Source organism: Pygoscelis adeliae, unplaced genomic scaffold (assembly GCF_000699105.1).
Source record: "Pygoscelis adeliae isolate BGI_AS28 unplaced genomic scaffold, ASM69910v1 Scaffold392, whole genome shotgun sequence".
Classification (NCBI taxonomy): domain Eukaryota; kingdom Metazoa; phylum Chordata; class Aves; order Sphenisciformes; family Spheniscidae; genus Pygoscelis; species Pygoscelis adeliae.
In genome coordinates, this window is record NW_008824293.1 from 895367 (window position 1) to 907018 (window position 11652).

At 48.9% G+C, this 11652-nt stretch overlaps 1 protein-coding gene across 1 annotated transcript in view; it reads right to left on the bottom strand.

The window, feature by feature from the left end:
* Nucleotides 1–11354, bottom strand: part of MNT (MAX network transcriptional repressor) — a 43387-nt gene extending 32033 nt beyond the window's left edge. Inside the window, exon 1 of the mRNA XM_009318830.1 lies at nt 11232–11354. Within this exon, the coding sequence (XP_009317105.1) occupies nt 11232–11354 (123 nt within the window). The remainder of the gene's footprint in view (nt 1–11231) is intronic.
* Between the last annotated feature and the right edge of the window lie 298 nt (nt 11355–11652).

The following is an 11652-nucleotide window of genomic DNA, read 5'->3' on the forward strand; positions in this document are numbered from 1 at the left end:
ATGTAAACAACATAAATCTTAGCTACCGATGATTTCAGACTGGTTCAACTGAACAACATTAATAACTGATAAATAAAAGCCCTTTGTCTGCAATTCTTTTGCTCCACTTTGCTGCTTGGTTTGCAGCCAGAGCCAACGCGATGGCCCTGGCACAGGATGCACGAGGAAATTCAACCCTGGTGACCTGCTGACTAATAGTATTTTTTATGTGCGTGTTTGGCCACGCAGCCAGCGCCGGGGCGGCACAGGTAGCTGGCCTCTGGGAGAGGGAGAGCGTCCCGGACGCCAGCCCAGCGCCGGCCCCTGCCAGGCATGCGCCGGACGAAAGACCGCACAACTTCCACCCAGACGTAAAACTGCACCGTGCCGGACAGGAGGGCAGCAGCAAAGAGGTCAATTAATGGAAACTCCTGGTACTTCTTGAGGTCTGATGAGGACAGCAGAACCTGCCCATGCTGAATTGACTCCTGTACTGGCTTCCGGAGCTAACGTCATGATAGCAGAGGATCCAGAAAGGAGACCTGCAGCTGAGGTCTGCACTGATGGCAATGCTTTCCAGAGCACGAGCAGGAGTCGGCAGTGAAATTCCTACAAGTAATTTTCATTCATCGAGGAAGCTGAGAGAACAGGAAAGTAAGGTTACAAGCATGCATTACTGATCAGAAATATTTATGTAAATGTCTCTGCGAAGCAGGTGCAGCCCTCAGGCTGCTGACAAGATGCCAACAAGGCCTTTGGTGTTGCAAATCTTGAGCTCCCTTGAGCTAAAGAGTTTATTTCAAGGATTTTTTAGGCAAAATCTGACACCACTGAGCCACTGCCCTCTGTGTCTGACTCGTCCACAGGCAAAAAGGAACCACGCTATTGACCCCTCCCACCACTGAGAGGACTGAAGGATCTCTAAGCCATCTCTTCCTAACACACACACCCTTCAGGACACAGACACTTCCACCAAGCTATGAAGATCTCTGTCTCCTGCTCACTTTGTACTCACACCTTGCAAACAAACTCAAGACACGCTTTAAAAAAGCCCCCTCGGGCTCTTTGTTTTTCCATACGAAATAAGTTCAGCCGCTTTCCTTCACAGATACAGATAAAACCAATGAACGGTAACTAGCACGCCATGTGCTCAGACACACGTGTGGCTCATTCTTTCACATGCAGTGCACTTGGCACATGAGCTTCTGCAAGCCCAGTATGGAAAAAGCATGCAAGGCTTCGGGCATTTTCTTGGGCTCAGAGGGACAGCTGAACCGGAAGGTGCACAGCAAAATTATGTGTAATTTCCAGTCATTCCTGACACTCTCATCAAAGGGACTGAGGACTGAATGAATCAAGGGAGCGAACCAGCCCTGCGAACCCTCAGGGCGCTGGAACCACAACCGAGGCAGGAGGGCACAAGGAACCTCACCCTGCCCACACCACACCACTTGCCAGAAGGCCCACGTCACAAGAGCGGGGGACCTCAGCTTCCCGGCCAAGCCACCGAGGCGGTACACCATAAAGGAGGACGACAGCAACACCAGCAGCAACAGGACGGAACAGCAAATCTTGCCACAGGAGGACACAGAAACAGGGTCAGCATTCCTGACCAGTGGACTGGTGCTATTTTAGGGCCCTGATGGTCCAGGAATACACAGTGCCAGGCACTCTTAACTTTGTTACCTAATAATCTGCCGGGTTTAAATTTATCTCCTCCCTTTTGCCTGCCCTGGAAATGCCACCCATCTGTAACGGCAAGCGCTGCCAGCAAAGGGAGCAGCCGTGCAGGCAGAACAGCACGTGCCTCCTGGGCCGGCAGCACGGCCCGGCAGCGGCCAGGGTACGTCACTGAGCCTCCTGCCTAAGTCATGCCGCAAAAGCACTGCATAAACATGCCCTTACGGTATTTTAATGCCCTTTTTAATGCTCCTATTTTGTACTAGGGACACTATCAGTACTCAGAATTTATCAACGGCATGCGCCTTTGCATAATCTAGCATCTTACCTCTACATATGCTTAAAAGGTCCCTCCCCAGTACAGAGAGAGAACATTACTTAACTTCATGAACAGTTAGGCAATGGCAGTTCTGTGGTGTAATTTTCTGAATAGTTTGAAGTGTTTCTCCGAATCGTCCAATGCTTCTGGCAGCTTATACTGCACACCACGAACCATTACAGACCCGGAGAAGAGTGCCCTGGGTTTCACTCACACCGGTTCTACAGCAGCGTCACCCACAGGAGTCACTCCTCGTTCATACCAGGAAAGTGCTGGGGACAGAAAGAGTCTCCAGATTTTTTCCATTCCCGAGGCTGGCCCGGCCGCACCTGGGACTGCCACGCTGAGAGGAAGGGCAGGCTGGAGCCTGAAGGCTGGTTTCTGTTTCTGCAGGTCCCTGACTCCGCAGGGGAGACCCAGGAAAGGGAAGATAAGAACCGAGTCAGCAGTACTGGAGACCAGTAATGCTCAGCCCCAGCCAGGCTAACTCTGAGTCATAACTAAGGCTGCTGACACAAGAGGCTACGCCAGCAAACAGCCACTGGCACTTTCAAGTGCCTTGAAACAGGCTGGAGGACTGAGACCGCTTTAAAATTGTGACCCCTTTCTCTGAGCCCCTCTGAATTTTGGTTGACAACAGCACAACACAAGCCCAACTTCCCTCTCCCATCTTTGCTAAAACCACTGTTTAGTGCCCATCCTGTCACACCACTGCTTCTCCAGCAGCAACATGGCAGCCCTGAGACACAGCCACTTCTCCCTGAAACCCCCCGGGCTCCCGGCTGTGCCCACGGCTGCAGCAGGCCCTCACCGGTGAGACTATGGGCAAGAGACGGCTGCAAGGCACCCGACGACTCCTCAACCAGACCACTCACTTGCTGCTGCTCATCTAGGTGCTGCGTTCAGATTTCAGCCTGCTGCCAAGACGTCCCATTTTCCTTCCTATTAACACAGACTGGGCCACAAACATTGTATTCTTAAAGACTAAACCGCATTTTAGAAGCGTGCTATTCACAAAGGATACCGAAATGCTTCACCATTAGAAATCAGAAGCTCATGATACACTCCAGAGGAGTGAGAGCTAAGCCAGCCCTCCTGGGATTTCAATTTCAGGGTTTTAAAGACCGTAGCTCCCACCTGATACTCCCTCTTCTGAGCTATCCTCACTGCACTGGCACACCGCACACTCATACCTTATCTGCAGACGATGTCACCATTCACTATTAATGACAAAAATACTTGAATCTCCATTTTCTCAGCCAGAGGATGATGACACATTTATGTCATATTGGTAAAAGCAAAGGAAAACCAGCCTTCACATGAACTATCCCTTCCTTAGCGCCAACCAATACAGACCATTAGTGGCTTCAGCATGACGGCTTATCTGTAACTCTTAGAATCAAAGTGACCTCAGTATCCAAACCTGAAATAAATTAGAGAAATGACAAGATGATCCTCTTGCACGATAAAAATCTAGGGTGCAGACACACTTTATTCCTACTTTATGGAGTCAGATGGCTTACGAGGAAGTGAGTATTGCCCTTCAACAAAACCATCGCGGCTCCTGGAACGCAGAAAGGAAGGTTGGAAAGGCCCTCAAGAAATCTCCCAAGCCCCAAAGAAGTATCAACCATAACTAAATAATACCTGGCAGACATTTCTCAAAGCAACAGCTTCTCAAATCTCTACGGATAATTTACATTGTGCCTTAATTTGCTATTCCAGTGCTTAAGTGAAACCCTGAATCAGCTCGAGATAGTCATTTTAGCTGCATTTTAGTTACAACTAACTCTTAGTGGACAGAAAAAAGAAATAAAGGGCCAGGATTTAGCAGCACTACAAAGGAAAAGAAAACAGATCAAGACTGCTAAAAAAATAAAATCATCCTGGACAGCCTTATATATACACAGGCCACCCCAGTGCCTTCAAGCCGTAAAGGTGCCGAGCACGCTGCGCGCTGTCCCCGCTGCAGCACTGGAGCTTGGCAGGCTGGACTGATGTAAAACCCTTGTTGCACCTTTCTGCTGAGTTCAGGATAAAGTGCAGAAAAGCACTGGCTCTGACAGGCGGGGTGGGCACCAACAGCACACGACTGACTCTGCTCCATCATCTGAGGAGCTTCACCTGGGCAGACAACCAGTAGAGCTGTTTCTATACGAGATGTTGTCTCAGTGCTTTTCCATTGGGCATCGGCATTTTTAAGAAATAAGGAGACAAAGCAATGTGTTCTGATAAGCCGTTATTTGCAAGCCGAACAGCTTCTGTGTCGCAGTTCAGAGCAAAAAGCTGCACTGACGACAGGCAGGACCCAACCCCACCTGCTCCAACGCAGACGAGGAAACCTGTGTCTCCCCTTCTGGCCCTGGGACAGCGTGACACCCTGAAGTCTGCAGAAATACGGCGAACAATGACGCGCTTTAAATGTACCGGCCAGAAAAGAATGGTAAACATGAGCTGACTTAATAAACCATATTACAAATAAACTATGTACTCTTAAACAAAACGCCCAGACACTTGATGTGCCCAAAGAAGAGACTCCGGGACCCCACTTCATCCACCACTTGTAAGCAGGTCTCAGACCCTCGGGATGCAAGCGGTCTGCAAACTTCTTTAAGTCAGACAACACACTGCCTGTATTTTACACACGCTAGAAACTGAAGCAAAGACAGGTTAAATGACTTCACGTCGCACACTGAGTCATGGTAAAACCGGATCTGTCGGTTAATTACCAGCCTGTTAGGTAAGCATATCTGCTCGACACCAGTTCACTTTATGTTCCTCGATCCCCGTGACGAGAACGACAGCCCACTGCTGCACCTTCATCCCAGGGCTGTGCCAGGGTTGTTTTCAGCGGCTGCTCACGCTAGTCAGCTCTCTTCTCAAGGAAATGAATGGAAATGTGCAGATTACCCTTCAGAATCCTATCTCTGAACTTGAAAAAGAAAAGGAGGTAAGAATCCAAAGGCATCTGCCCATCAAAGCACACTACACGTGCACAGGAGTCGGAAGCTTTCCTCAGGTGCTTTCCTCAATCACCCGAATTGGCTGCACCAGGGCAGTTATCCCTGCCATCTCTGAATTCACGCAGACATTGCTCTCAGTCACAGAGCAAGGCTCTTCCCAAAGTTAATGTCTAACTCACAGAGTCAGCGTGCCGGTACCCCGAGAGGAAGAGAAGGTTCTTGGAGAAGGCCACATCCTCCTCCAGCACACATTACAGCATCACTGCTACTCTGCCCACCTTCACAACAAAAGCCTTGAACCTACAGCATCCTCTGCCAATGGTCCAGGCACACACTAGGCGTGTGTTCCTCATCAAAAATACTTGGTACGGCCTTTGTTCGCTCAGCTTCCTGCAAATTGACAAGAGCTCAATCCACGTCACACCTAAAACTACAGCACATCCTCACTAGCAAGATCCTGCCATTTGGCCATTGCAATTTTAATCAGAGAGAACAAAGCTAATCAAAACCAGAGTGACAGACTTGTTTGAATGCTTCAAGCTGTCAGCTGGTAGCAGGAGATTTTCCAGAGGGAGATACCTGCTCTGCCTGAGTGTCTGACACTATCCAGATCATCAACTGATCTACGTGAGGTGCTGCCGAGTCCTCTCAAACCTTCTCTTGCGGTGATGTGACTGCACTGATGTGAGGGGTCGACTGAACCAGGGAGTATTTTGTGCTGCAGTGAGAAAACCTGGTGTATTTTGAGCCGCATAAATACTCATAGAGATTGGTCTGGAGACTTCATGAGCAAGGACGCGCTTCTAACAAGCTAAACTGGTATATGAAGGAAACAGAGTCAAGAAATGGACCAAAATTTCATACAGTGGACATCGAATTCAGATGGTCCTGTTCATACCAGGCGATTTTGGAAAGGTGGGAGAGAGTGCTACAGAGGGAAAATGAGTTTAATCTCTTTCCCAGCATCTCTCACTACCTCAGGCTCACTAGCCTAAGCAGAACCAGCTCCCATGTACCTTGCTGAGGTCACTCCGGACAGTCTCTCTCTCTCCCTTGCCTCTTCTACATACAAAAATACAAACACGCTGTCCAGGGACACTGGGAATCCCATTACCAGCGACAGCACTTAGGTACACCTCCTGGTAGCACTATCTGTGTTATGCACCAGGCATATGACGTGCTAACACATGGCACATCCATCACCTTCTGCAGGGTTATCACCACCATGTAGGCTCTCACGAGCGACCACCAGATACACATCACGCTTCTTATGCACAACCCTGCGCACAGAAACACAGAGGAAACAACTTTCTTTATCAGATGCTGCTATGAAAAAGATCAGAGGCCGAAGGAAGGACAGGGAAAGCCCAAGGGAATCTGTAACTAGTAAGTAGAGTGAATTGTACCATCTGCAATAAGACAGACCCGATTTCAGTACGAAACACTCCTTATTCATCCCTATCCCATCCTCTACAATGCAACGCAGGCAGCTTCCAGTCAGGAGATGTTGCGATGTTCAGCAAGTCCTGGGCTTTCTGTACTCCAACCTCCACACCCAGCTAGACAGGAGACGGGGAGACAGAAAGCTCAACTTTACTTCTTGCCTTATCAAGGTACAGCTTTAGGTCAGACACTTCACATCCCTGCACCTCAGCTCTTCCACCTGTGACCTTTCAGAAGCGCTGCAAAATTCAACTATGGATTATAAAATGCTTTGATGTCCCTTGGTGAAACACACAATTTATCAGCAAGTGGAAGGGAATTTTGCTTTTCTTTTTTTGGCAAGGAAGACCTGCAAACTCTATATGCTGTATTTTGTATTTGAATTATTGTTCCCTTTCTAAGCACACCCGTATGCCTGTATGTGTAGAGAAGACAGGAGGGGATGAAGATGGGAAATGAAGGACAACTTATGTGCAGTTTTACTGCTTCCTTCAGACTGCAGCTGCACGCGTGGCTCTGCCCTGAACCGGAGCCCCCAGACCAGCAGACAGGGTGGGCAGCCAGCATGCTCCTCAGCACTACGTGTCTCAAATACCTGAAAAGGAACAAGTTAAAAACAAAGAAACCCTTTCACATATTGAATATGATTACACTGTGGGACTCACTGCCACAAGATACCACTGAAAGGATCAGAGCTCTCTTCAATTTAAAAAGGAAAAAAAAAGAAGTTTTTATGTTTATATAGCTTTGTCAGGTTTCGGGAAGTTCAGTATTTTATAGACAAAATTCAACTGACGTGTCCCACCGTACAGAAAAAGGCATCAGCGGGGTTAAGGTAAGCAGATTCCCAACTTCCAGCCCTGCTGTTGACCTGTGACGCAGTGCTGCTTTGCAAAACAATGAGAAAAAAGTTACTTTAGTGCATCAAGAGAGGTGAATTGTGCAGACAACATCAGATTTGGCAGGGGTCCTCTGCTGCAGCCAGTGTGACTCCCTCATCCTCCAACACCAGGCCTGATTGCCTACACCAGGCCTGCACTCATCATAAAGGGAAAAAAGGGAAAAAAGATAAAGGAAAAGGTGAGCACAACAGCTAGTCTAGCACTTGAGTAACAAGACAGGTTAGGATTACGTGAGGCAATTATTTTCCAGAAGCCAACCTGCTGTCAGTTTACTCTGTGGTTGCACAGGCAGGCCTATGCAGACTCCAGAAAGTGAAGCTTGTGTTCATGTCTTGCAGAGCTATTTCCACCTGCCACCATGGCACCGGCGTCCTCCGGGGCTGCAGCGTAGCTCTCGTGTACCTGGAAGCCTTTGAAAAAAGATAAACACCGCACTATTTGTCAGGAGGCACTTTGACTTCTCCTGAAAGCAATCCAGGTGGATGTGCTGCCTGCAGCACGCAAACGACGACTGAGGACACGGCCACATGCACCCAGAGATGCTCAGGACCTGTGTGCATCCTGAGCCGGCCAGACACAAGCCAGCTCTGGCCTAAAATCCCTATGGGGTTTCTGGAGATGCGTCTCAACATCATACTGATGAGACCTGTTGAGAGACACCAGAGGAGGACCACACCGAGCACAGCACCAAGCCGTTGCTGAAGCACGGATGCTGGGCGTGAGCTGGTCCTCTTCCTCACCCATCAGCACTACAGCCAAAGGAAATCTTTCTGGTCACCACGCATCTTGTTATCAATCCCACACAATTAAGATCTGTGCAAAAATGGCAGTTAGATGAGACGGGAAAGGCCAGGACTATGCTTACTGTTCGGTCACCACCCTTGCTGGCAATGTTCAAAAAAATGAAAGGCTATAAACATAACTGAGCAGCGTCAAGCAAAGCAGAGAGCGCAAGCTGAGTGGGTCATAGACAAGTATCTATGGGAAAAACCCTAAGAAAACAAATATTAGTTACTTGCAATTATAAATAAACTTGTTTTCTTAGATCATGAAACATTCTTGGATTAACCTAAATTCAAAGAAATCAGCCACCCTCTAATTCAAGTCAAATGTCTCTGGAGTTTGCAAAAAACAGAAAAAGGATTCAGTTTGTGGGTTTGTGCGTGTGTAAACATATGCATTTGTGTGCATGTGGGCCACTTGTTTACAGAAAAAAGTGTTATCAGCAGCAACATTATGAAGCATGAAAGCACAGATGTGGACGAGACAAAAGTGCTGCAAAATCCTGCCTCCCAAAACAATAAGAAACGCTGAAGTACGTGGCCAACATGGTGCATGTCCAGGGTGTGTCTGTTATTGTTTGCATTCCCATGGTGTTAATATTATAATAAGAAATGCATAACATCAACTATCCCCCTCGCCTCCCCCAAATCTGTTGGTTTTTTCCCCATAAATTAATGAGATCCAAATAAAATTATTACTAGTATCATCATTTACATAACATTTGTCATCATGTAGGAGAACGGGTCTGCTGAGCGTATAAACAGGAGTACGGACGATGAGCCAAACCACTGAAGTTTCATTTTCATTACATCTACATAAATCCATCACACGCATTTGTAAGAAACTACTTCCGAGTCACACAAGCCCAGCACAAAGCATGCAACAAATCCAAGCATGCTCACAGGACCAAACTGGGATGTGCAATGAGCACACAAGCACAAGAGCCTCCAAAAAACACTATTTTAAGTCAGTAAACAGCAGAAATGTTTATGTTGTGGAAGTGTCATCAAGAGCGAGGATTCTATAGATGCAAAAATCATTAGATGTATCTGGGTAGTTGTTTAATTAATAAGCATACAACTCCCTCTAACTTAGTCTGTTACTTGCATTTCATTTGCTCCCAGTTTACTTGGGAGATAACGACCAACCACTTGTGCTGCGGCCTTCAAATTCCAGCAAGCATTTTAGCAAAGCCTGAACTCAGCTTTAATAACAAACGGCACCACTCAAGGATCCCCACAGCACTGAAGTCTTCTTCGCCCCCGAGGTCTCAGTCGCGACTGTACTACACTCTGTCAAGCCGTTACTCTTCTCGGTACAGCTCAAGCTGATGTATTGAGACTCTGCTTTTTTCAGCAATTTGAAATTATGTTCTCTGAAATATTAATACATATAATATATTAATGTTCAACAGGCTTTTGGGTAAACATCTTGTAAACACAGTTTGAACCATATTGTAGGCAGTGCCTTGATTACCTAGGGACACAAGAAGTGACACTGCTGTGTGCAGGCTGACGGCAGGGCAGGCTCCACAGTAAAAGCCGCCCGGGTTGCCCCGTGGTGGGTCAGAGCGGCCCGCGGACGGGCCTCACCCCCCGCCACACAGGCAAACCCAAACAGTGCCGCAAAGAACTCCCCAAAGCAACAAACGGCCCTCAGAGCGCTGAAGGCACAGAACAAGACTTGCTCTGGTTACAAATTAAGAAAAGCAAAGCCTGCGTGGTTTAATTTTCCACTGGTGGAAGAGGCTGAAGGAGCAGGAAAAGCCACGCGCATACCTGCCGGAAAACAAAACAGACCAGAGCAAAGGCAGCGGTTACGGCCAGGTGTGTGCTCACGGAAACCAGCACCTCGGCGAATACAGCAGGACCTGACTCCAAAGTCGAGTGCTGCTTTATTTGCAGCCCTGCGAAATGCGGCATGCGCTGCACGAGGCAGCACGTGGGTGGCCAGGGACACCACCACCCTGCCTGCGCCGCTGGCCTTCTCCTGGCGCTTCGGGGGTCTCCAGTGTCACACGTAGCACCGTGCGCTACGTGGAAGGAGAGGGTAGATGTTGGGGTACGTGCTGGGATAGGTGCTGGGGTAGATGCCGATCTCACAGCTTTGCAGACACCACTTTCCTCCCCGAAGGACGTGATTTCATTTCAGGTTAGTCCACGGAGCTCTCCCAGCAGTTGTACCCCGCACTACTCCCCAAAGCTTGAGATTATTCAAGCTGCACCCCAGCAACTATCAACCACAAAAAGAAGTACAAAGCAGTGACAAAAGCTGCCGGCCTGACCTCCCCGCGAGTCCAAGGAGAACATGAAGATCCAGCTGCTGTCTGCAGAGGGAATCTTTCTGCATCTCCTCTTTTCAGAAAGCTCTCCTTCTCAGTTACGAGCCGCACACAGAGGCAGTCCTCCACCACCTCTGTCCCGCTGGGGAGCGGCCATGACGCTCTCCATGCAGTCAGAACGAGCGGCTATGCCCCACGCGCTGCGTTTTCGTGTGCGAGCACCGCAGCACTCCACATCTCCAGCAATCCCCGTGAAGGCGACTAGCCGCACCTTAACCCTCTTCCCTCCCAAAGCCATTCTGCTCCCCTTTCTCCAAAACCTTTCTGGTTTTTCCTTCTATCAGTTTTCTTCCTCATAAAGACAGGGTGGTGAACGTCTGGCTGAACGGAAGACTTTTTCCTCCTCTACTCCCAGGTTTGAAAAAGCAACAGCCTAAGTATTTACGGTATTTTACCATCTGGTCGGTAGGAGAGCCTGGACACCAGCTGGGCAGACCCACAAGGTATGGCCCCAGACATGCTCACCATCCCGTTAGCAGGGACTCCTGAGCAGGTTCCCATCCTGCCCTCCTGCCCGAGGCCGAGCACTCCGTAGCACCGCTGTCAGCTTTCGACCCAGCAGCCTTAAATCAGTTTTATTTTAGATTTTCTAATGCTGTTCCCAAATTGCACTGATTTTAAGGCCAGACTGACCCCCCAGAATTACACAGTCTAACTGTGGGTGTAGTGCAGACCGTAAAGCTTCTCTGAACACACATCTGAAGGGGGAGGAGAAGAAGACAGCGAGGGAAGGAAGCCAATCTAAAACACTTCATTGTTGCCCAAACAGTCTTTCCCAGCTATTTCTCTGCTTGTGCTCTTCCCTGACATCTTCCTGTTACCCAAAGTTCAAGCGACGGGCTCCTCCCTCTCATGCCACACATCTTCCTGGTGCTCACGACTTCCCTGAAGTAGCCACGTTTGCACTGACGCTGCTGCTCCACCAGCCAGTTCAGCCCCGACATGTCTGTTGCAGCAGAAACGGTAACTGTGTGTGTCACGGCAGAACACAAAGGACCCGATCACAACCGAGGGAGCGCTGCGCTGGGTGCTGTGCAACTCACCCAGGCAGGTCCCACCCGGAGCGGGCTTTGGTACGAAGCAGCATCTCCGCGCACCCTTGTGCGCTGCTCCTGGTAACTAGACAGCCCTCCCGATTCCCTTTTTTTTTTTCGGAGCATTGCCTTGCCCACGCCCCGCTCAGAAGTAATTTCTGCCTTCAGAGGTTACCCAACATGATGCAGCTCCTGCCTTGCAGTTGCC